Source organism: Nothobranchius furzeri, chromosome 1, assembly GCF_043380555.1.
Source record: "Nothobranchius furzeri strain GRZ-AD chromosome 1, NfurGRZ-RIMD1, whole genome shotgun sequence".
NCBI lineage: Eukaryota > Metazoa > Chordata > Actinopteri > Cyprinodontiformes > Nothobranchiidae > Nothobranchius > Nothobranchius furzeri.
Window position 1 is genome coordinate 94,461,417 of NC_091741.1, and position 27,036 is coordinate 94,488,452.

General features: G+C 41.5%; 1 protein-coding gene across 1 annotated transcript in view; it reads left to right on the forward strand.

Annotated features, from left to right (window-relative positions):
* The window catches only part of spock1 (SPARC (osteonectin), cwcv and kazal like domains proteoglycan 1), a 202,576-nt gene that overhangs the window by 164,402 nt on the left and 11,138 nt on the right, over positions 1–27,036 (forward strand). Inside the window, exon 10 of the mRNA XM_054739040.2 lies at positions 26,840–26,959. Coding sequence (XP_054595015.2) covers positions 26,840–26,959 — 120 coding nt within the window. The remainder of the gene's footprint in view (positions 1–26,839; positions 26,960–27,036) is intronic.

Here is a 27,036-nt window from a genome sequence, read left to right on the forward strand (position 1 = left end):
CTTATTTTGTGGCCAAAGGTTTTCAATCATAATGCTTCCTCCCTTGATAAAATATTTACTTTGCAATTATTGCAAGTTACCCTGTTTTCATGCATTCTTGTAAAATATGACCAAACCTGCGTGCGTTTGTGCCGCTTAGACGCCATGTTTGTTGCTTCTGTAAGCTACGCAATGTGCGCGGTGACATCATCCGCGTCAACTGGAATTGAGAAGAGGAATCGTTTGCAAAATTGTCAAACGATTCCTAGGAATTGAAACAATGGGAACCGGTTCTCAAAAAGAACCAGATTTGGATCCCCAACCCTAGTTACACTCCCTCAGCCTACTGAGCCAGAGGTGTGGGAGGATGATCTTAAATTCTGACCAAAACTAACATACTGTGCCATATTAGCTACAGCGAGGCAATAAACGATCTGAAAAGCTCAGGGGCTCATCCAAGGCCAGATCATAGTATGGGCAAACTGGGCACAGGCCCAGGGACCCACAGCCACAAGCGGGCCCACGTGAGCAGCAGTCTTTTTGTGTGCGTGTGTGTGTGTGTGCAGCAGTCTTAACGTTGGAGAAAAAAGTTAACAAGTAATTAAACTTGCGCCTGCATTTTCTAAGTTAACACACATTTCTTTTAACAACGGTAGTTTTAGCATCTTTACTGCCTGCTTCAGCCCTCTTCCCCCTCCCCCAGCGCAGCGGCCGCAAACTCACTGATGCGCCTGCAGCCTCTCAGAGTTCCTGCTGATCTAAACATTGAAAGAATAATTTCATTTTCTGTTCCTCACTTCTGATTACCTTCAGTGGTGTCTGTTTGTTGCTACCAGGTACAAAAATGAGCTTGTTTTATATTTGACTATTTTTCTGCCCTGTCTGTTTATTATCTTCCTGCATCTCCTCTCAATCCTGAAGAAAAACTGCTACCTGGCTTCATATATATTCACCTCATGAGTTACCTTTGAACTGCAGTTCTAAAAGATCTACCGACTGCAAAAATAGCGGAGTGCGCGCTGTGCGCCGGCCACCCCGGTGCAGTGAAGTCATCAGAGGATGAAACAGGTGATGCGCTCACTCCGCAGCAGCGAAACGCATTAGACACATATAAAAGACAGAAGCATGAAAGGATATGAGCCGACATGAACGATCTCGTGTTAAATTTGTTTTTGAGGTGGCGACACTTTGATAATGTTAGTGCAGCCATGATCAGGACGCATCTGTATGGAGTGCATCAACAATCAGAGTTATGCACCTCTCAGCTCAAAATAATCCCCAGAGTCCACATAGATAATTTAATATGAGCAGTACAAGGATCGTTTTCGGGCTAAAAAATAGTCTACAGTCCATCTTCCCTAATGTGTTTGTGGACCTGCAGATTTTTCTAACTCTACCAGTTACAAATTGTGAAAGGGAACAATCATTTTCACAAATGGCAAGAATAAAAAATGAACTGAGAACAGCACAAACTCAACAGCGCCTCAGTGCACTGTCACTGATGGCTATTGAATCTCAGCTTGTCAGGAATCTGGACTTTGATGATATTGTAAATGAATTTACTAATAGAAAGGCCAGAAAGCAGTTTTTCTGAAGGCAAGAGAGGAGACCAACAAGAGGAGACAAAAAGAGGAGTAAGGAGACAGGAGTCAAGAGGACAAAAGAGACAGGAGACAAGAGGAGAAAGGAAACAGGAGACAAGAGGAGGAAGGAAACAGGAGACAAGAGGACGAATGAAACAGGAGACAAGAGGAGGAAGGAAACAGGAGTCAAGAGGAGGAAGGAGACAGGAGACAAGAGCAGAAATGAAACAGGAGACAAGAGGAGGAAGGAGACAGGAGACAAGAGGAGGAAGGAAACAGGAGTCAAGAGGAGGAAGGAGACAGGAGACAAGAGGAGGAAGGAAACAGGAGTCAGGAGGAGGAAGGAAACAGGAGTCAAGAGGAGGAAGAAAACAGGAGTCAGGAGGAGGAAGGAGACAGGAGACAAACAAAAAACATGCAGATATTTCTTCTTTGCAAACTTTTCAATAACTGTATAATCTTTTAAATAATCTGCATTACTTTCTGTTGTAGTTTGACAGTGGGATCTCTTTTACAGCAGACTCACTTGCCCCCACTGTCCCACAGATTGGAAACATTTTTGTTAGTACAGAATGAAAAGAAGACAGGAGTACTGAGGAAGAGAGACAGAAAATGAGGAGAAAAGAGAGAGGGCAGAGGAAGAAAGATATACGAGTAAGGCACAACAGGAAAATCATCGGGTATGAATGTTTGTGATTTGGTTACAAAACTAAAATGACCTGGAGGTAAATGCTTTTGTATCAACATAAGTAAGCGATTTTTAATATTGACAATGTTATGAAATGTCTAAAAAGTGCTACTGGGTGACAGTAATGTTGGGGGATGCCGGGTGGGGTGGGTGGGCTCATCAGTACCTGTGTTGAGGGTCTGACCTCATGAGGAAATTACTATGCAGTGATTTTCTCCAAAATGACTGTGCTTAAATTGCTCTGAAAAGCAAATAACCACATCAGCGCCAAGAAACTTCATTTCCCATGATGCTTTGCACACGGAAGCATTGGGATGATGTCACCGCCTAATACTAGAAACACGTTCTGCGCATGTGCGGGAGGCCGTGGAGCTTTTCCCGCGAACTAAGACCATAAATCTTCAGCAAAGACAAAGAAACCTCGTTCTTGTGCCCAGGATACCTGGCGGTAAGGACACGCTTGTCGAACGCTCCGACTCCCTTGAGCACGCGGAAACTCTAAGTGCCCAAGTTGAGCCCACGGAACTGCTGGAAACTACACTCCAACTCCATCAGGACCTGACTGGGAACGAGCGGAGCTCCATCCAGCTCTCAGAGACGCTGTAAGTTGTCAAACTCAGCCCAAAAGAAACTTCGTTCTCTTTGTGTCCAGCCCGTTGGAGAAACACTCGTGGGGCCAAAACAACGGGGAAAGCCATCAAACCGACGGACGACGCCAAACTGCGGAGAAACACGGAGAACCGTCAAATCAAAACAGTGAGGGACGCTTCACTGTTCTGGTGATCAGAAACTCATCTCTTTCTCTCATTCTTTCCTTCTCCCGTTTCCTCTATAGTCCAGAATAAGCAATAAACCGCGTCTATTGCTTAAAAGGTAGCTTCGTGCTTTCCTCTTTCGTCCCAAACACGTCAGTCGGGTCATTTTGAAAGAATAAACTGCTTATTGATCATCGTTAATATCTTTAGTCGTCAGCTCTGGCCAGGCTGCCGACTCCTTTTAGATTAAATAATGTACAAGTGACCTTTTGTTGTTTGTTAACTTTTGAAGTGTTTGAGTTAAGTTTTACTGTGATTCTAAGCCACTAAGTGTTCGGGAAAGTTGAAAACTTTACACATCCAGGTCTCCTGTGGAATGCGAGGGGAGGGGAAGAGCCCCACACACACTCACAGCTCACTCCCCCCACCTACTCTGGGGAAACAAAGATCCATTCATCTCACACACACACACACACACTCACACACACCACACAAACACCTTGAACATTATTTTGAATATACATCCTTTTATTATATCACATGGTTATTATTCATTCATGCCACTGTTTATTCATTTGACAAATTGTTAATTAAACGTTATAAAATTCAGATTTTCGTCTCCAGTAGCTTTGTTGTGTCGAAGAGAAGTCTGCTCCGAGGATTCTACGAACTTCAAGAAAGACTGATAAGAGTTTTGGATTCAATTTTTCCCCGGTTAAAGGGGAATGGTGCCCCGTATATCTAAGAATATCTTAATTAATTAATAAATCAGTAAATATTCCCATATTTACAGAATTTATTGAAGAATCCAAAAGTAAGTTAAAGCTTACGAATTGTTCGCTCCTAATAACCCCAACACCTGCATAGCAACAAGGTGATCGTATTTTGTTGAAAGAGGTAGGGCTCAATCTTTTTTATTTAGAAGCAGACATAAAGCCAAGCCAGAGCCTTAATCACCTCATCGCCTAGCCTGGGTTTTAGTTTCAGTTACTACATGAAACAGCAGGATGGCACCTTTAGGTTAACAACAGCAGTCTAAACACACACTATGTTACAACTATTCAGAATACTGTACACATGAAATCATGCCTGTTGTTCTTGTTAGATTAATGTCAAATCACTTTACTACCCACCTTCTCCGGAGGTTTGACTTATCCAACAACAAAGTAGTATGAGGTGTTTCCTCTCTGGGTGTCTCACAATAAAATGAAACAAATGCACAAATAAGGTTTGTGGTGGTTTTCAAGTTTTTCTGCCTTCTGGGTTCCTCATCTCTGGGGAAGTGGTGAAAGCTGCACTGATGCTAGCAGTCACACTCTCTTACTCTGAGGTGCATGTTATAAACATCACTCTTGTAGTCACAAATTTTATTTTCTGTGGTTTTTTGTACAACTGCAAACAGCGCAAGCTGTTCTCAAGCCACAAGAGAAGATTTTTGGGGGGTAAATATTTGTTTTTTATCCTCTTCAAATATTCGAATTAACTGCTTCTAGCAACGACACTTCTCCATGCAAACCAATGAGAATGCGCTACTTCTAGTATCTCACCGGGCGTTGCTTACATCATCATTTCTCCATAAGGAAAGGGAAACATAGGGTGTGTCCGAATCCACGGGAAGGATGCTTATGAGTACGGGTCCTCGCCGGTCTAGCAAGGCTTGCTAGACCGCTAAGACTGGAACCCAGCGGTTCTGCATTCGGACAGTCCAGCCTTCACCTCTACGGTGGCCCGTAGGTCCCATCACGGCCGTGGCGGCAGCTACACGCAAAGGAAAAATGCAAAAGCTAGCGAAAATTGAGCAGGAATATTAAGGAGCTACAGCAGCTTCACGTCCATCAGCAGCGTTTGTTCACAACCATTTTCAGGTAAAGTAATTTTGTTTATTCTAGAAGCTTTCAGGACTTACATGTTAACTTTAGATCGTTTCATGTATGTTTTAAGCTACAGAATGAACTTGTTAAATGTACACAACACATTACTATAGAGTATTATCATGTAGGTAATTAATATAAACCAAATGCATTATAAATGTTGAATGCAGTAGGGTGTATTCTAATGTAAATTCGACCATAGAACTTCTTATTTTGCATCAAATGGGGTAAAAACGTTTTAAAAAAACAGGCTTTTTAATAAAATAGCATTGAAGTGTTTTCAGTGTGCATTTGTTTATTCAAGTTAAGCCTAATAATGATTAGATCTGTCTTAAAAATGTAAATTCTCTGTAGTTTTCCTTGCTGCTTTTCTTTAAACTGAACAAAACCAGTGTACTGCAGGTTATAGGTTTGTTTAACATTTTTCAATTAAAAAATACTCTTTTTTAAATCTATTACATAAGGTTGGGCATTGTTTGATTTTGAACGATTCCAATTCCAATTCCTTGTTTCGATTCCGGTTCCTATTGATTCTTGATTACCATTCTTTCAAGGCATTGCATGTTTTACATGAGCCAGCTAACCACAGGTCCTACTTGATGAAATAGTCTTAACTTCAACATGAATTTTAAATCTTTGAACAATATCATCACCTTCATTTAGACAAAAACATGTTTTGGAGACAAAAGAAAAAGACTTGCAGCACAACCAGTGTGTTTGTTTCTGACCACAACCAAAGTCTGGAAGAAGCCTCTGGGATGAGAGGCTAAATGTCTCCGACATATCCAGAAACGTCCAGCTGTTTTCAGCTAAAACTCTCAGGATGATCATGTCCAGGATGACTGAGAACTACACCTCCATGCTGCAGCAGCATTCAGTCAGAACAGAAAGTGAAACTTAAATGTAGCTGGCTGCGTCTGACTGCTGACGCTCCGTGTGTTTTTATTTCTGCAGTGAGACAAACTCACCTCCCACCATCCAGAGTTTGTTCTTTAAAGCTTATATTAAATCCACCGTGTTGATGTATTTTAACAAGTTTCCTCTACGCTGCAGGAGTTAAAGTTTACATTATGGAGTAAAAGTTCGGCAGACGCGTTTGTTCACATTTGGCCGCTGCGTGCGGGGTGGGGGGAGGGGGGACTCGTGCTGCACATAGACAGCAGGTGTGATCAGCTCTGAAAAGTGTTGATCACAATTTGCAGATCACATTTATTTTTCACGGAGATCGGCCACAGATTCCTCTTCCGGTCGGCATTCTAGGAATCGAAATAAAAAACTTTGAACAATTCCGGGAAAAATGAACAGTTGGAACCGGTTCCAATCAATGCTCGATGCCCAACCCTACTATTACAGGCCAGCATGCACTGTGCTGCACATCTGCCTCTGTGCTGGTGAAATTGTGGGTCTGGAGGATCAGCCTGAGGAAGTGTGTGTGGAGGAGGTCAGCGGTGCTCTGTCCTGCAGGAGGTAGCAACAGACCACCACTACTGTTAACAGGCAAGTCATTTATTTAGGACCTCTATTAAAAACAACACTGTGGTTTTCTTTGCTGAAGAGTCACAATTGTTATACCAGTGGATCCATAAACCATCTCATCATTTCATATTTCTGAATACATCTTAGAGATGTCACAGCCGTCGTCTGAGCCAGCCCAGCAGGCCCTGTAGATGGACGATGGAGTGGACAGTGAGAGGAAGCATCCCAAAGCTCTCTGCAGACCGTCCTGTATGATGTTCCTCTGGCCAGAAACGTCCAGCCACGGGTCTGCTCCAGCCCTCCATCCATGTCTGGATCCTCCTGCAGCAGATCCAGCTGCACTGTTAAAGACTTCCTGCTCACTCAGTTTAAATAAATGATCCTGGAAGAGTCAATCAGGTTAATCCTGCTTTAACAGTACATAACTGTTCCATACTGGTTTTGATCTGTAAATAAGTGTAACGTTTTATAAATAATCTTGTCTCCTTACCATCTTTTCATTTTCTGTTCATGTAACATCTTCAAAAACATCTGTAATAATAAAATTGGTGATAAAATCAATGACCAGAACGAGTTATCAGTTAGTATTTGTTTTAATAAATGTGTTCAAATATCAAACAGCTAAATAACATTAACATGATAACAGTAGAAGGCTTCTCTCCCAGGAGGACCACCAGGTAAAGCCTCTCCTGACCCTGGACACCTGCTGTCCTACGAGAAAATCAGAGACCACATGTGACAAAAAGGCAATAAACACATTTTTACATTTATCCACATGAGAAGATAAAAATTATATTCTTCACACAAACAATTTTTACTTCATTAAAACATGTCAGCTGTAAATCCCAGAATGTAAAACTACTTTTCACAGCAGAACACTGAACTACTGTTCTCATGATGTGTAAGCAGCTTCACTCTTCACCTCTAAGCTTAATAAAAATGCTTCTTTGCTCTGGTGTCCTTAAAACAAATAATAAGAAGCTTAATATGCTAAAGAAACACAAACACGATTTTAATTGTTCTTTAAAATGTCAACTGTCTGAATGTGAAACTACTGTTCACAGCAGAACACAGAAGAACTACTGTACTCATGTGTAGACAGCTTCACTCTTAACCTCTAAGCTTCATAAAAACGCTCTGTTGTCCCGAAAACAAGTTTAATTTGCTACACACACATACACACACACACACACACACACACACACACACACACACACACACACACACACACACACACAAACGGGAAAAACTATGGGACTCGTGATACAAGCTCGTTCTGGCTGATTTCTGTCTAAAATGTGATTTAAAGGGACTTCAAGGAGTTTTGAAATTTAATGCTCGTGATTGCCTCCTCAGGCCAAAAGTGTAACTGCAGCTTCAATAGTAGGCTCGTGCACGAGGTGCGCATGCTGTATGTGCACACTCCTGAACAAAAACAACAGCTGAGTCAGTCCCGTATTGGTGTAATTTACAGGTTTGCCGGCATGACTTCGACATAGGTAATAATTGTAATATAATATATTTAGACCAAATCAGTTTGGACTGCATATTTTCCAGGTTGTGATAGGTGCATGCATAGCAAAGTGAGTTGAGTGAGGAAGCCACATAATACCGATATATGAATAAATTATGTTTGATGGAGGAAAAAATACTAGTACACTAAGTATGCATAAACGTTGGCCCTATTGTAATAATAAAATAATTCCGGCGCACAGCGCATGCATGTGGCTGCTGCGCAGCGGCTTGTATTTAGGTGCGGCATGTGTAAAAAACCCTTTCTTTTTTTTTGCTGGTGCAGCTTATATTGAGGTGCGCTCTATAGTCTGGAAATAGGTACTCTGATGTGTAGACGCTAGACAAGCAGCCTATAAACGTTATGATATACGGAAACCCCCCAGCTTGCTTTGACAGCATCCACAGCCCTTTCCCCACACGTGCTGGAAAGGTAATTTCTTACCTTTCCAGCAAAAATGATGCCAGCTGCGGGTCTGTTTTCATACCGAGAGACTCTCCCAGCATTTTCCACTTCTCAAATGCCGGACCGATATTTATCCTCGTTCGTTGCCTTCGGCGATCACACTCGAGTTTTGCCCGTTTTCCTGCGCTGGAATACACTCCTCTTGGTGTCTTTGTCTTGTTTGGGGTCTGAGCTGGAGTTCCGCTGGTGCTTGAAACAGCTCTCGTTCTTTGCTGAATCCATGCTACCAAAACCACCTCTCGCTCTGCCGCTAAACTATAGCTAGTAAACAAACGCTGCGGGGATATGCGTGAACGCGCATGACGTCATCGCGCATTACGCTGCCTCTGGAAGACCCTGGGGAAGCCTGCCTGCTCGACCCGAGCATGATCTTATTTTTGATTTTACAGGCCTGGAGAGACAATCACAGTAAAAAATGCCAGGGCTCATTCTACAGGACCAGGGCATTACAGGAGAATGTATGAAGAAGAAATTTATTATTTCTATACATGTTTTGGCTGTCAAACTTCCATAATGCCCCTTTAAAAAACTAATATACAAATGAAAAATGTCTATAAACAGAACCTCTTTAAGCTTTTTAGTTTTCTACCACTAGTTTTTAAACAAACATACGTTTAAAACTTCGTAGCTCTCCCCCATTTTCTCTTCCTGTTGAATGTCCACAGCTGGATCGCAAAGCATGCTGGGATAGCATTGTTCTGGGAGGATACAACAGACTAGTCCTCGAAATGTGGGCAGAGCGAGGGCGCATTTGAGGACGCGAGAATGAGTATTCTTGGAATTTGCACAGTACTCGTTGCTGCGCTGTGATGTCATCAACCTCAAAATGCGCCCTTACAAGCACCCTTCCCGTGGATTCGGACACACCCATAAGGTAGATAAGCTAACAAAAAGAACGCCATCATGAAAGGGCTCATGTCGCCACCTACTGTACCAAAGTGGAACAAACTTCATTTGAGGGTTCATATTTCTAGCGTACGTGCAAACTAGGATGTCCAATGTTATTTCATCTGAGGTCAAACCTACTCAATCTGGGAAAGAGAGGTTATTTTCAGTTTTGTACATAAAACCTTATGTTAAGCTTTGTGATTTGATATTTCATTTTCAGATTTTACAATGACAAGATCTGAAATCTGAAATTCAGTTTATACTGTAACTCTTGTTGAGCTGATGTTACTGCAACAATTATATAAGTATGTATTATTTTGTAATATGTCAACAACAGTGAGCAGAAATAAAAGTGGCACTTTCTAGCTGCAATACTCAGACTGTCCTCCAGAGGGCAGAAGACATACAGAAAACATGATACAACTTCTCAAAAATGTACAAGTGGGCAAATAAAATGTGATAAATTGGCTTAAAGCAACCACTAATTGTTCAACTTTTGTTTTCCACAAGGAACAGATTAATTATAAATTTGTTTTCAAATAAAAAATAGTTCACAAATTAAAATTCAAGAGCAGAGCCATGCCAACTCTAATTACATGAAAATCTTATTTTTTTGGCTCTCTTTTTCAGCATTACTTATCTCCTGTTCTCAACATCATAACCTCTCTCTCATTTGTCCATCCCTACCTCATTCCCATCCCTCTTTTCTTCTGCCACTCATCCTCCTATTTCTTCATCCGTACCCCTTTTTATCAAACTCATTTGACTCATTCAATATCAGTTTGTTTGTTTGGTGCTAGTTTACAGCAAAACTGCCCACGCCGGATCTAGATGTGTGCCATCAGAAAAGAGCACGTTTATTTTTGTACACTTGAGTCCAGCTACCATTAAAGGCACACTTGGCTGTTTTGCTTGCTTTTACCACCCCTTAGTGTCCATTTAGAAGAATCAAAAGCAAAACATATCTCCTCACTGTGCGTTGGTCTTTTTAACACTTTAATCTAACACCAGAAACGTCTCCCAGCCTTGCTAAGTTTCTACAGGAGTGATTCATAACTAAATCAAACAAATCAACTGTGTCCATGATCTTAAACATGCAGGAAACTTGCTGGAAGCAGTCTGCAGCGTCAGTCAGCTCCATTTTTTTTCTAAGTTTAACAGACAGGACCATCACTCTGAAGTTCCAAATGCAGTATTCTGGCCACAGAGGGTGATGGGTTCTGAGTGACATTTCGTGTACAGAGTCATTTTAGCACCTGGCTCAAGAAAATTACTTTAAATTATGAAAATGTTGCGTAGTATGCCTTTAAAGTGGGGGATTTGACCTTGGTCAGGTGCCCACTAAACAATCAACGTTGCACGGACGTGCAGATGAAGTCTATATTGGGTTTGTCAGTCTAGACCAAGTCTAGGTTGTCTCTGTAGTTATGCTGCTATAGGCTTAGACTGCTGAAAGACAAAATGACCAATGTCCACACTCTACTACTTTCTTCTACAATTTGCTCTTTAGCTGCATTTTTTTCTGAAAGTGTTTTTCTCCCCAGAAGAAGCTACACTGATGTTCTGCTGAGCTGTGATAGTCTCATGGAGGGGGCCATCGGCTTGAACACTGTTGCTAAACACTTAAACATTCTCCCTCTCCTGATAATAACATTTTACTTTATTTGGCATTGAATGTGCTACTACTAGTTTACCTGTTTAATTATAGATTCACTAGGATAAATACAATAAAGTTTATCTCTCACTAAATAGAATATTTACTAAGAAATCACAATGTAACCATAGACACATTACTTGGTATATATGTAGTGTGTGTGTGTGTGTGTGTGTGTGTGTGTGTGTGTGTGTGTGTGTGTGTGTGTGTGTGTGTGTGTGTGTGTGTGTGTGTGTGTGTGTGTGTGTGTGTGTGTGTGTGTGTGTGTGTGTGTGTGTGTGTGTGCTCTGTCTTCTCGATCCCCAGTGAGTCGTGGAGGATGGCTGCTTATACTGAGCCAGGATCCTCTGGAGGTTTCTTCCTGTTGAAAGGGAGTTTTCCTCTCCACTGTCGCTAAATGTTTGCTCAGTATGATTGACTTCATGCTATTTGCTGGGTTCGTTATAAAGGAAACTTTTTACCGATTCACTTAATGAACTGACCTGTACTGGAATGTTTACTATGTGAAATGCCTTGAGACGACTCTTGTCGTGATTTGGCGCTATATAAATAAACTTGAATTGAACTTGAATCGAGTTGACGTATGATGAACATGCAAACCAGGTCCATTATTTGGACGTCTAACTATGACCTCACTTGGACATCAGTATGGGTTGGGTTGAGTATTTTTTTGAACGCCATGGGCGTGTCTAAAACAAGTGCGAGAAACTATATAAAAATATTGTTGTTCACTGCTCAATGACACGTCGTAGTGACATCTTTGCTAGGTCATTTCTGCACCTTCATTTTTCAGTCCACTGAAGGTGCAGACTGTGATGGCAGATGACGTCTTTTATCAGCGTCTTATAGACATCATTTACTGAAGTCTCCAGGACCTCCAGATTTGGGCTGATTCTGGTCCAAGGGAGGTTGTCGTGGAAGTCCTTCTCACATCACTTAGAACCATCACAGTGATGTCCTATCCAGGTCTTTCCTGCACCTTCACCTTTTGGTCCACTGAATGCACAGTGACACCAGATGATGGATTTTTCAACATATTCTGGACATCCTGTATTGAGTTTTTGTTTGTTTTTTGTATTTAAATCTTATAACTTCCTGGTTCAACAGATTATGGTTAATCACTAGGTTACCATTTGTCATCAAGGTCATTTTGAAGGTGTCTCTACCTCCAGAGGTGAAACAAATCTTATGTGAACCTCAACCTGCCACTGGGAGTCTACGCTTTTACTGGATCAGAACACGTGTGGATCTAGACTTCTGGTTAAACATGTGAGTTCTCATAGTTGAAGCCAGGTCCCAGAGAGTAACGTGGAGGAGGTGGTTTACCCAGTTTGTAGCAGAAGGCAATTAAAGGTGTTGAGACTAAATTAGAAGTAAGGGAACCATTCATCCCACCCACGTCTTCATTAAGTTTGTGTTGTACCGGAACAAAATGGATGAAGGATGCTGTTAAGATAGACATTTTTATGTTTAAAAGAACTAATGTGATGTGAAGCTTTTCACCTGACAGTTTATTTTTTCTTCTCAAAAGAGTGATTTGCTCATGTAGCTGTTTTAAAGCTGAAGAGTTCAGGATGAACACCGGTCGGGAACTCAAACAGCTTTTATTGGTGGATCTCTCTATCCCTTTTCTCGCTGCCTTCACTTTAAATGATACAGTTTTAGCAGTGAAGTACCTGCTGCAGTATGCAATTTGTTTGGAGTGCTGGGTAAATATTGTTTTCATCTCACATTGCAGAGCTCCAAACCTGGATTATTATAATTTTGAGTCCTTTTTTTTTCACCACACTAATAATTTATACCATGCAGCCTTTGTGGAAATGTGTCAGCCACATGCCCCCAACATTTCCTTTTATTTATTTTATTTTAATCTTTATTTTGCACCTCTTTCATCAGTTTTTTGTGTTTCTTCATCATTTAGTGGACAAAATGAGGTCTGAAGAAAAGAATTTTAGGTAAATATATATATATACTCCAAACATGGAGGACAGGAAAGTGCATTTGTTAATTAGCTTGAGGTAAATCCTGCGCAGCTGTTTTCCCGGGATGTAACGTGATCTGTCATCTCCGCCACGGTAGCGACACGGTGACACTGAACAGCAACACTTTCTCACATCTAACACTGACTCCAGCTGGCACCAAACCACTCGGCCACTGAGAATGTGTAAAACTTTGTGTCGGTGCTGATTATAGTCAGTGAGATTTTTTTTTAATGAACAAAACTTTATTTAGTGTTATCTTCTGTGGAACAAAGGCTGTGAACACTTAACAAAGAGGGCTGGAAGAGCCCGATCGGGACGGATCCACTAACTAAATTAGATTTTTGCTGGCAGTTCTGTCTTCCAGCTCCACAGGGAGCAAACAGGAGGACAGACTGTGCTCTCTTGCTTTCTGCCTCCACTCTTCCTATCCTCTCCTAACACATGCCAACTCTCAGATTCTCTCCAAAAGCTCACATGTGTGAGAAGTTCAAGTAGAACGTTTTATTTTATTTTTACCTTATCACTTTCTGTTTCTAACATTAAACATTGTGCGTACTCCCATCTCTTCCTCTGGACAGAAACCGTTTAGTTAACTCGACCACAAATTAAATTGCTGCAACAGAGCGACTTATAAATTATGCAGAGGAAGTTGCAGTGACAGAACCAAAGCACGTCTGCTTGCACCACTTGTGCAGGGAAACTTACTTCTCAGCCTGCAGAAGTCGTAGGAAGAACTAAATCATTTAAAGCGCCTCACCGTGATGTGACACAACACCTGTCACTCACTGCCAGGGGTCGCATTCAGGGTCAGAACCTGGGGCTGTGGGAAATAAATGTATCAGAAAGCACAACACATCTTTGAGTTTTGGTTTCGAACACAAACATCATCAGTGTATTAGCTGCTTCTTGTTTTTGACTCTCATTCAGACTAATGTTGCTGGGTTCTGTCCAATGGCCTAGATCAGGGATTCCCAAAGTGTGGGTGCGCGAGGTGAAAAGTGTAATGGCTGCGGAACTCAGAGAAGTCTGTCAGATGTCACCATTAGTGTAGAAACTCATTTGTGGGTGGGCCAAAGAAAAAGTAAGTGGGCACAATAAATGTAATTGAAAACAAGTAAATTTTTGCGCGCGCGTCCTCCACATGTGCCCTAGCTTCATAATAACAATGCGCCGAGCTTCAGCACTCTGGCCTGCGCACGCCGTTATGTTCCGTATTTGATCATTTTTAATGGTGTTGGAGGAATCTGAAGGTGATGAGTCATTCTGGCAGATTGTAATTAACACCTGTCTCACGCAGGTGTTCTGACATTGTAAACCTCACACACAGAACATTGTGGATGTAACAAAATAAAACAAGAAATGATTCCCATTCAGGCTATTGACAGCGCGCTGAAGATCTGAAGTTCAGAGTGCGTCTGTCAGAGGTCAGACGCGTTCCAGCGGAACCACGGCTCACGGGTGCACATGTGAGCACATCTGGGCTGGGCAGAAGTAATTTTACAACACTGGTTTAAATAGCGCCAATAACGAAACGCGGTGACTTGAGCGGCTCATGGAGCTGTGCCGCGCGCGCGCACACACACACACACACAGATTCAATAAGCGCGCACGCTGCGCAAACTCCGGCGCGCTGTCAGACTGAAGGCAGAAATGAGCGCTGCCTCCTCCGTGATAAAAACTTTTAAGAGGTTTTATAACATTTTTCATTCAAGGTCAAATTAAGGTATTAGTTTCTATTTTGGGATGACGTGTTAAAGTCAGGTCCGCTCCAGCCAGTGACTCCTCATGAACCTGACTACAACTCATGTTACTGCAGCATTTGTTATTCCAGTCAGCGTGGCAGCGGATCGCAGATTCAGCCACACCATAAAACAGCAATAAGTTGGTCTGAGGCAAAATATCTTTTCCATCTTTTCCCCTATAGACATTTGTTTACGCACAAGTAGGTGGCAAGTTCAGGTTTACGCAGAAGGAAGGAGAGCGCTCTGGCCGCACAGGTTAAACGTTCCTACTTTAAGAAAACCGTTAAATTGCATTTTTGATGTGCTACCTGGGTACTCTAAATATTTATTTAAAATTTAATCAAAGGAAATTGTAATGGGATCGAATGCTTTTTAATTACTATTTAAAAGATGAAAGTGATGGGGAAAAAGGTCGATCATATTTTTTTAACCCTGTCTGTTTAGCTTGACGCCTGATATATATATATATATATATATATATATATATATATATATATATATATATATATATATATATATATATATATATATATATCCATGCCCTGATGTGGGGGCTGGGGGGTGCGTCGACATGGTCGGGACATAGAAGGGGGTGCGCAGCTAAATAAGTTTGGGAACCACTGGCCTAGATGTTCATGATCAGTGATCTCCACAACAGAGCAAAGCATTGCTGTTGGGCTGAAAAAGATCCGAGTCCTAGCAACAACAGAGTCATGTTTCAGTTGGAGTACGAAAAGTTGTGGTGCGACACCTCGACACGAGTATTTTACAGGCATTTAGTCAAATTTCAGGAAAGGTTTTCAGCTTGATTTGTTCAGACCTGCTGTTTCTGTGTTTTTCTTCATAAATGAAAGAACATCACACAAGTGTCTCAGTCAGGCAGAAGTCTTTAAAGGTGTGGAACACTCTTTTAATCAATACAGTTGCAGTGGTCTCTAGTAGAAATGAACGCCTTGTAACTTGTACTCGGGGCAAAAACGCTGGTGCACCATTTCCAGGAACTAGAAGTGAGCCACATCACAGCTGAGCGTCAGACAGCAGGATTTAGAGTCTTACTGACATTTGAACATCTCGCCTCAGATTGTATAAAAACAATGCAACTCTACGGACTTGCAACATTGATGTTTTATCTCCACAAATAACACAAGCTTGGAGGAGTTCTGCTGTGTGGTGAGGCTGTTAATGCTAACATTAGCTTCTACTAGGTGAGGCGTTCTCTGCTGTTTCCTGGATGCTAAATCAACAAAAGCCTTCCCCTTTGTGAGTCAAGATGGGTGAGTCCATGAATGTTCGTGACAGTGTGACGTAGATCTGTCAGGATTTTCACATCCTGGAGTTTCACCATCTATTTTTTATCAGAAACTAATACAGGAGATAGGTGTAGGAGACTGTTTTCATGTTCAGTCTGCATGAAAAACTCAGAGTGACTGATAATAATTGGGAAGAAAATGGGTTCCCATCATTTTTCCAGGTGCTCCACGCCTTTAATAAATTCTATCAGTGTCAGTAACAATTACAGTAACATCTGTAACACATGGAGGTTTAAAGGCAGCAGCAGTGAGATGATTTATTAAACGCAGCAGCAACACATGTCTGTTATTACTTTGGTTAGAAAACACAGCTGAAACATTTTATTCATCACTACATGCAGGCATAGAGGTGTAGCGTACCCAAAAGTCAAGTATTTCATCAAAAATGACCAGAAATTAACTTTCAATTTACAGACACAAGCATCCCATCTGTCTGGCCTCCAAACAAGAACAAGGTCTTGTCATCAGAGTTAATGATCAAACCCTGTATGTGAATGTACCACAATGGAATTAATGCATCAGTATCACAAAAATGAAATAGAAAATAGAAAATTAAATCAGTTTATAAAATTTGTTAAAACAAAAGCAAATCTAAACTATCTAGAAATTGAAAATAAAAATTTTATTTGGACTCATGTTAACAGATTTAATTGCTCACACACTCAAAACAGAACTCGGGTAACTTGAAACAGAGAGCAGAGGGAGGGAACAGAGAGAAAAGTTCATAAAAGCGAGAACACTTCCTGGTCTACCCAGTCTTCGCCGTTCACTCGATAAGGCCAGTCGGGTGAACAAGCATTTTGAGACCATCCTCTCTTTTGACCTCTGGGTCAAAACCTCTCTGCAACGTTTGCAAGTGATTTCAGACACAACAGCTCTTTTAAGAGCCACCCAACACCTCAGACAGACATTTAACCTGCAGGCTCTGGTTGCATCTCATGGCCGGTGAAAGCTGAATTCAAAGGGAGCTACGACTCTTTGGGTTCTCGTAGTCTCGACATCCGTTGACCTTGTGCAGTGCTTCTTGTTTGGACAGATGGGATGTATGTGTCTGCAAATTAAAAGTTAATTTATGGTCATTTTTGATGAAATACTTGACCTTTGGGTACGCTACACAGGAATATTGTCTCTAGAGGGATGTTGATATTTTTTAAGCAGGCTTTCACCTGTTGCATGCAGCTCTTTGAACAACCTCAGTTTGAAAAAACAGAGATTAGTTCTGATCAGAGCTGCTGGCTTGGATTTTTACTAAGTATTTCTGGTCTTAAAACAGCAATAATTGGTATAACTTATATATAGCTTTAATTGGAATAACATACCAATTAAAGCAAACATTATTTATAAACAATATTTATTTATCGGTATCTCTTCTACCTAATGATAGCCTCTAACAGGGTCCTGGTTCTGCTTTAGGTTTATTCTATTCAAGGGCGCCCCAAGGGTTGGCCATGGTCACCCATAGAAAAGTTGGATTTTATGTCCTTTAATACGAACTGGACACATTTCTTTTCTGAGCCACCTTTGATTATTTTCTATAGGAATAAGCTGAGTTGAATCAATGCAGCTCATTTTGGTGTTTTCAAGGTTCATTTAGCTAATATTTGTTGACTAATAAAATCTGAGTTGGAAGTGAAAGTGAGGATTTTTTTAACGCTGGGTCACTTCAACTTGTTCTTTCTTCCTGCTTCTATCTTTGTATTTATCTCTACCTGACTCGCTGTCTGAGCAAAGTCTATTACTGATCATTATCTGGACTAACCTTAACTCACTGTCAGGGAGATTGTTCTGGGGAGTGAAAGCTTTGGGATCAGGGAGAAAAAAAAATCAGACAAACTCTTGTATCTTTTTAATGAATCTGACCTTCTATCCTCTCCGTGTCTCCTACCTGACTTTTGCAGTTCATTTCTTTCTCCCTCTGTTACCTTGCTAAGAAGTGTCATCCTCTATCACTGCCTCCCATCTCCCCACCTCTCTCTCTCTCTCTCTGCATATACCTTTCATCTTGATCTTATCATTCCAGGCCTCTGAAGTCTCAAGGTGATCACCACCCACATTCCTTCTATTTCGAATTAGAACCGCTCCTCTTTTTTCTATATGACAAACTTTGATAATTACTTTTGATGATAAAAGAGTCTTTTGAGGATTTCCAGGTCTGGCGTCCGCTTATGATTGTAGGACAGATTTATTTCCAGATCTTCACTGGCCTCAATTTAGATGAGACTTTTTTTTATTTAGGAACGTTTTGCTGAGTCACCGTTTAATGAGACATCAGCATCTGTTCATGTAAAAAGACCGGTGTGTATTTGTGCTAAACAGCAACAAGTGTACTTTGGATGTGACACTGAGTAAACGGCATCATAAAATATGCATTTTTTAATCTGCCGTTGCAGATCTAATCTGCTTCATCACAATTGCTTTCTGCTGAAGAAACATCAAAGGCAAAGCTGAGAAAGGATGCGTTAGTATTTGCTCTGGAACGCTCGTGTGTCTTGTCATGTGTGGCTTCGATCTTCTGATTGCTATCATGACCAAATTGTTGAACGTACCCTTTCAAAAATGATCTCATGAAATATGATTTTTAGTGGGACTCAATTAAAAAATGTATCTAATTAGTCAAGAGACTTTGGCTCGGCTTCTGACCAAGTCCTCCAAACACACCCACATCACCCCGCTTCTCCTCCAGCTTTATTGGCTGCCAGTCAACTTCAGGGTCCATTTCAAGATCCTGGTTCTGGTCTATAGGGCCTTACATGGACAAGCACCATCTTACATTGGTGATCTTCTTAGTCCCTACACCCCCAGCAGGTTCCTGAGGTCCAGTGATCAAAGCCTAGTTGTGCAGCACCAGGCTAAAGACCAAAGGTGACAGATCATTTGCTGCTGTGGCCCCCCAGACTCTGGAACTCTCTCCCCCTGAGCCTGAGATCAGTGGACTCAGTGGTCTCCTTTAAAAAGCAGCTGAAGACTCACTTGTTCAAGCTGGCTTTTGTATGACCTTCTTCACCACTCTCTCTTTATTCTGCTCTCCCCACCTATTCCACCTTCCTCAGGATCCACTGATTTCCCTCTTTCCTATTCACTCTCTCTCTTTCTTAACATTTTTTTAAACCATGAACCATAAAACTATGGGATCCACTGATTTCCCTCTTTCCTATTCACTCTCTCTCTTTCTTTACATTTTTAATCACAATTGTATGTTTTTTGCTAATTTTAAATATGTCTCTAATCATTTTCTAAATTATTTTTTGTATTTTAACATTTTTTGTTTTTGTGAAGCGCCTCGTGATTTTTATCTTGAGAGGCGCTATAGAAATGATCTTTTCTTCTTTTTCTTCTTCTTTGTAATTAATTACTCTTGATTGATCACATTTTATTTGTTCAAGACAATTTGCACCCAAAAAAAAACATTTTTTTTTTCATCAAACATAATGTCAGTGAGGCACAGATGACATAACCACACTTTAATGAGTATATTTCTGTAACCACAAGGTCTATTTGGTTACTTTGGTCTCATTATAAAGGTAACCTTTGTGGCATTTTGTTGGGATGTGTAAATATTAGTATATGTGTTGTTGATTTAGTGTAAATGAACATGGAACAGTGTAAATGTTGTTTCCTGAACTTAACACTAGATGGCAGCTAACATTTATATAGAGGTGTAGTGTCGAGTTCAGGAGAAGTCATGCTGAGAGTTACAAGATGAATGCTGCGTGTAAGCTTGTCCCTCCTGCTGTAACAAAGTTTATTTATTTAAGTTTATTATTCCTCCTGTGGAATTAAATAGCATTTAGCTTTTCCTGTTTTACTGATCTCACACTAATGCAATCCCAAAACCTAAGCACAATGACCTGTGTTCCATTACACCCCTACATGTGCATTCATTTTGAAAAATGAACTCAACACGAAAAACTTAAATATTCAAAACTTGTATTTTTTGGATTTAAATTTCTGCTTAAAAATTTGCTTCCTACAAATACATGATCATTAATCAAGTATTGGTTAATGATTTGTTGTAATCTTACAGGATGCAAAATGTTCTTTATAACTATGAATGTCATAAATGAAAATAATTACTTTAAACAGAAAGGTTTGTTTTCTGTGAGGATTAACTGACCTGAGTTTGCAAATAAACAAAAAAAAAAAGAAAAGAAAAAGACTCAAGAACAACTGAGACATTTTATCGAACCTTAATAATCGTAATTTGACATGTTATGGGATTTCTTTGACTGAGCAACGCAGCCGCCCTCTTACCTTTCTTTTATTATCAACATTGAAATTTAACACAATAACGGTACAAACAGCCGTTATTTCATTGACAATGTGAATCTAACCCAACCAAACACCTCCCTGACCTTACGTGTCACGGTTGGCAAAGTCTGAATAGTTTGGATTATAAAACTTGATATTTCAATACTAGAGCTGTTGCCTTGCAGCAATAAGGTTCTGGGTTCGATTCCCGGCCTGGGATCTTTCTGCATGGAGTTTGCATGTTCTCCCTGTGCATGCGTGGGTTCTCTCCGGGTACTCCGGCTTCTTCCCACAGTCCAAAAACATGACTGTTAGGTTAATTGGTTTGTCTAAATCGTGCTTAGGTGTGAGTGTGTGTGTGCATGATTGCTTGTCCTGTGTGTCTCTGTGTTGTCCTGCGATGGACTGGCTCTCTGTCCAGGGTGTACCCCGCCTGATTGCCCATTGGCCACTGGAGATAGGCACCAGGCACCAGCCCCCCCCCCCCCCCCCCCCCCCCCCGACCCTACGTGGACAAAGCGGGTGCAGAACAATGGATGGATGGATGGATGGATGGTTACATCTACCTGTTACTTGAACTTGATGTTAAAACTTTTAAGAAAATGTTTCAGGTAGCTCCGGTTTCCTCCCCCCGCCTTTGTGATAGCTGTTGAAATTATAAAGGTCAGAAAGCAGAAGTCAAGAGACCCAACATTTACTTCAAGCTAACAAAGTCTGAACTTTTCTTTCTATCACCTTTGGGTGTGAACCATAACACAGGAGGCTGACTCATTACTGGTTGCTGGTTGCCATGGTGAACTGGTCAGAGTTTCACACTCCAGTTGAGCCTCTTGTGCTTCAGATCAGTTCTGGCTCTTGGCGTTTGAGTATCACACAAGAGCGTAGTGGAGTGTTTCAGCCTTACACCTCTTTAGAAATTTAGTCTGTATAAATAACCATTTCATTTAAAGATTAAAAATAAGTCAAATATAAAGTAAGTTAAATATATTTATAGAGTGCCTTTACAGATAAGGATATCATAAAGAGCTGTGCAACATAAGAAATACTGGATGGAGCATTGCACTTAAAGAAAACATATCACGGTAGACGAGGCATTGAGAGAATGTGACAAAATAAACGTAATAGTAAAAATGTAAGAGTGAACAAAGCTAAAGGTTTAACACATAATTTAAACAGAGAAGGCCTGGTTGAACAGTTAGGTTTTCTAATGTTTTTTGAAAACTTCTGCAGAGTCCAAGAGGCGGCATTTGGGTGGCAGGCTGTTCCATTGTCGGGGAGCCAGGGCCTCAAGGCCTTGTCCCCCTTTTCAGTCTAGCATTCGGAAAATCAAGCATGTTTTGGGAATTAGGAACGAAGGTTGCGTGAGGCAGTATGTGGGGATACAAGCTGAGAAAGCTAGTCGGGTGCTGGGCCGTTCAGAGCTCTAGGTCTACAGGGAGTCAGCATAGAGTGTGTAGAATCGGGGTTTTGTGAGTCCGTTTGTTAGATTTTGTTAAGAGTCTGGCTGCTGCAGTCTAAATGACTTGAAGATGTGAGAGGGATGATTTGTTCAGACCAGTAAAAAGAGCATTATAGTAGTCCAGATGTGATGGGACAAGGGCATGGATTATTTTTTACCAGTTCTGCAGCAGAAAACATTTTACGAATTTCTGAGATGTTTCTGAAGGGAAAGAAACAAGAACGGGAGATGGATTGGATGTGTGAGTCGAAGTTTAAACCAGAATGAAGGAATACTCTGACATTTCATACATAAGTTATGACTGAAGAGCAAAAGGAACAACAGCCTGTTTGATCCAAAGGAGTTCGAATGAAGGCAACTGGACTTCTTTGGTTTCTTGAAAACAATCTGCTTATCATTTGTCAACTCTGACTGGAATATGGGAGGGTCAAACTTAGAAACTGAGCTGTCTATTGGTGCTTAACAAGCAGAGACTACCTATAAATACTAATGGTGTAACAGTTCACTGGGGAGCGTTGTACCTGTTCAGTTTGGTCCACTAATGTACGATACATTTTTATTTGCATGATTTAAGTGCAGCAGATAAAAGTTCCTAAGCGAGTTTCCGCACGGACGCTGTATTGAGTGATGCACGATGGCTGCACGTGCCCGATCCCCGTATGAAAAATTTGATATGCAAACTCTGATCAACGCCTTTCAGAGCGGATCAAACCAGCTGGCTGTCGCTGCTACTGTGGAGCCTGTAGAGACGCTGAACGGAGTGTTGTGTCCCCCCTCCCTCCTTTCTCTCACACTGTGCAGACACGCAATGGCAAAAATGTAAACAAATACATCTGCCGAACTTTCCCCCTGAGACAATTGTTGTAAAGTTTTCATCCCACAACAAAAAATACAGCGCGGAGGAAGCTTGTTATTTAATACGAGTTTTAAAGAAGATACTCTGGGCGGTGTGAGGTGAGTTTTTAGGGCTCGCTGCAGAAATGAAAACACGGAGCATCAACAGTCAAACACAACACCTGTCTGTAGGAGCGTGACACTCATAGCTGCATCTGTGAAATATATCAAGACATCATGCTAGATCAGCAGCCTGTGATGACACCTGGATCTGCCCACTGTAGGGGCTGTTTCAGATATTAAATAAATAAGTATAAAATTATACTGAAAATTTATTGAACTGAGCTCTTCAATGACACTGACCACAATTCGATGTTAGCATACCGTTACACCCCTAATAAATACCCCTCCGTCTTATCCCCTGATGAGTCATTGAAGTCGTTAGGGAATATTGTCTGATTTAAATGCAGGAGGGTGTGACCTGGACCAAAACTGTTTTGGAATTAGGAGTAAAGCTTCATTGTGGGTGCTGGAAACCTGAGGCCTCCTCCTTTGTTTAATGTAGGTTTGTCCCATTTGAATAAAGATGGCTTCCTTTACTCTTCTCTCAAACCATCTATCTTCTCTGTCCAGAATCTCCAAAAGTCCCTTGCCCTTCAGGTGTAGGTGGACTGCAGAGTCTTGACCTGAAGAGGTGGCTCTCCTGTGTTGGGCCATGCGCTTGTGTAGTTAAGTTTCCCCAATGTAAAGGTCCGAAGAGTCCACACTGCATTGGATTGCATAGATGAAATCACTAAGCTTCTGTTTGGTTGAAAGCTCTACAAAACTGTAGATACCCCAACTGGACCTTAGTGAAATCAACGAAAAAGTTTGGAAAATAATCCACAGCAGCAAATAGCAAAGAACAGGCACAAAAGCACTATCACCCCACACGTGGCAGGAGTTTCAGAGAAACTGGTAAACATTAAACCCAACAACACCCTCAGACAGAAACGGGTCCATCCAGAAGACAAAACACCCAAACCGAAGCTTAGTGGCGTCGTTTATGCTAAAGAGTCCTGTATTGTTGGCATCAAGAACTAGAAAGTTGACAAGCAATTACAGATATTTGTCAGACACAGAACAAGGGTGGCCAGTTTGTCCAACTGGTGGGACTTGAAGGACATACAGCTGAATGTCATCAGCATACAAGTGATAGGAGATTTACAGGAAACATGGATGATGGTGGATGTAGAAGGAAAATAACAGAGGTCCCAGAACTGAGCCTTGTGAGACCCCACAGGTTGGGGAGAGTAGTGTCTGAGGAGAAGGTTTCTAACTTCACAGAGAAAGTTTTGTTTCATCGATAGTCAGAAGCAGAGATACCAGCCAGAACATTCGGCCGTTCATTAAGATGTTGTGGTCTAGTGTGCTGAAAGCTACAGTGAGGTCAAGCAGAACCATGACAGAGCATTTTTCTGCATCGGTAGCCATTAGGAGGCCATTGTAGACCTTTACCACTGTAGTCCCTGTCGAGCACTGCTTCACAAAGCTAGACTGGAAGAAGTCAGAGATCTTGCAGCTAGAGAACCAGGATCTGAGCTGAGTGTGAAGACCTTTTCAATTACTTTACTGAAATACGGTGGCTTGGATACAGGCTGAAAGTTACTGGGGGCTGGCATCAAGATTTGGCCTCTTTGAGCGAGGATTCTTGGCTGCAAATCAAGACTTTTCTTTCCCGACTTAATCCCATCACAGACAAAAGCATCACTAATGTATGAAAACACCTGAAACAATGTGTAAAGTCCAGGAGAACCTGTCTGTCAGGGATGTTCAAGGAGGGTTAGGAAATGATGTGAAGTAATTAAAGTGAGAATAAAGGATGGGATTCGTCTGAGTGGTTTTCTAAGTCCAGAAGTGAGAAGGTGGTTTAAGAGCCAGGTGTGATAAGAGACTGAGACAATAATGAAAGAGGTAGAAGAGAAAGTGAACAAAACCCATCAGAAGACAACATTAACTAAGGTCTTAAAGGCAGAGAGAACGACACACACTGTTTCATTGTAAATGGGAGCAGAAAAGAAGATGAGCAGTAAAGAAACAAACGAGGAGATAAATGTTTGGTTTTAGAATTTTCTTTTTGAGTTGGAGACTGATAAAGCCCATCTGTTGAGCCTTTCATTTTGCTTCTGTGTTCTCAGCTGCAGTGTGGAAATAAAAAGCACCATGAATTCTGAAATGTTATCTGTATGATCCTGAAGGATTACAACACACACACACACACACACACACACACACATAACCCACCCACCCCACACACACACGTACACAGAAAGAGAGCGAGAGAGAGAAGGCCCACCTTGTAATTCCAGAGGTAATGTCACACAGAGAGCGCCTTCAAGATAAATGCTATCTGTCCTCTGCTCCAGCTCATCTGTTACCTCAGGCTGCTGCTGCTGCTTTATAGGAGCAGCCATACACAGTCTCAGACTATTACTGTGTGTGTGTGTGTGTGTGTGCGTGCGTGCGTGCGTGCGTGTGTGTGTGTGTGCTCTTTAGTATCTCTGTGCCACCAGGACATTTTGTATAAAATGTCTCTGCCTTCAGTTCTGATAGTTTGTGAGATATTTTTAGTTTTTGAACTTCAAGAGTGTGTCCGTTCAATAAGAGTCGTCATTTGGATCACATGATTGATTCATTGAAATGTAATTTTTGCATCTCTGAGTTTCACTAAAAACAGTTTTCATTCTGAAATAAATGAAAGGAAATGCATATCAGCTGCTGTCGTTCACACCAGCGTTTATAATTAGAGTCATTCTATTCTGAGGAAAGATGGAGTTAAAGCCATTTAACTTTTGGACTAATCTCGACAATTATTTAACACACAGTCTGACCTTTTACCTGTTCTTAGTGCTGTGAATGTAACTTTTGTTCAGCATCTCTCAGGTTGTCTGAATTATACCTATAATGTTGATTAGCTGTGGTCTTGAATTGGGCTGAGTCCATCCATCCATTTTCTGTACCCGCTCATCTACACAGTGTCACGGGGGGTTGGTGCCTCTCCAGCAGTCTCGGGGCTAACAGGCGGGGTACGCCCTAGACAGGTTGCCAGTCCTTTGCAGGGAAACACAGAGACACACAGGACAAAAAAACCATGCACACACACACACGCTCACACCTAAGCACAATTTAGACAAACCAATCAACCTGACAGTCATGTTTTTGGACAGTGGGAGGAAGCCAGAGTACCCAGAGAGAACCCACACATGCACAGAAAGACCCCAGGGCAGGATTTGAACCCAGAACCTTATTGCTGCAAAACAACAGCGCTAACCACTGAGCCACTGTGCAGCTCCCTGACTCCACAAATGAGCCATAGAAGTATACTGACAACTTGCTGAGAATTTAAGTGGGATTTTGCTCTTTGTGAGCTGGAATCAAGGATTGATCTGTGTGTTGGGCTCACCGACAGCTGATTTAGTTCCCTATTGACCAAAGATGACCCACACCAAACATCATCAGCAGAATGCTTCTGGAAATGGCGTTCGGTGTGACTGCTGCTTTTTCTTCTTCCTCTTCCTCCATCTGAATATAACAATAGGAGTGTTAACGTCAGGACTTACTTTCCATTCAATACTGATATTTACCAGATGTCTGTGACGCTTTTGCTGCTGCAGCAAGAACTCATAATGCCCAACACCTATTAAACGTCGCTTGCACAGTGCGACATGTACCAGTATTTTGTGATTTTTGAACATGCAGAGTGTGTCAGCTTCTCTGCATGTCAAAGTTGGAGGGTCTGGATTGGCACGGTTTGTGAGAAATGTTCTCTGGGTGTGTTTATCGCGCTCTGAAAATAAAACGAATCAGGGAAAAAATGTCAATCCCATGCACAAGACAAAAAAGAAACTGAGAAATGAGACTGAGGTCCGCGTGAATTGCAGAGAAACCGTCAGTTCAGCTGAAGAAAGTAGTTATTTTCAAATGTTCTGGTAGTGACATAATTACACAAAGAATCATCAACATGTGAAACGGCACTGGCACAGCTTTGTCTCTGCTGGGATTTATAGTTTAAACAATGGAAGAGTCAAGTGGTCTCTCTGCATGAGATCCATGTGTTTTTCTTTTCAGAGCACAACGACGTGAACTTTCTAAAAGGCCTTTATCCACATTTTAAACTGTCACTGTATAAGTGCGTGCATCAGGTTTGGTTGCCACGGTAACCATCAAAAGATAGCAGGAGCCGTGTTCTGTGTTTGCTCAGAAGGAAAAAGAAAAACAGAAAAAACAGCTGAGAGGAAAAGCTAAAGCCGCACAATGTAAATGAAAGTTTTAGACCTGCAACGAAGACAGCGGCAGACTGGTAGCTCGCCTGCTTCTTATTGTTTGTGTTTGTGTGTCGTTGTTGATGTGCAGGCTGCTCTGACACAGACCTCCACAGCCTGGCTGCCAGACTGAAGGACTGGTTTGGAGTTCTCCACCTCGATGCCAACAGAGACCTCAGATCTTCTGACAGCTCTGACTCCAGCGCTGGACGTGAGTGCTCCCCTGTGTGTGTGTGTGTGTGTGTGTGTGTGTGTGTGTGTGTGTGTGTGTGTGTGTGTGTGTGTGTG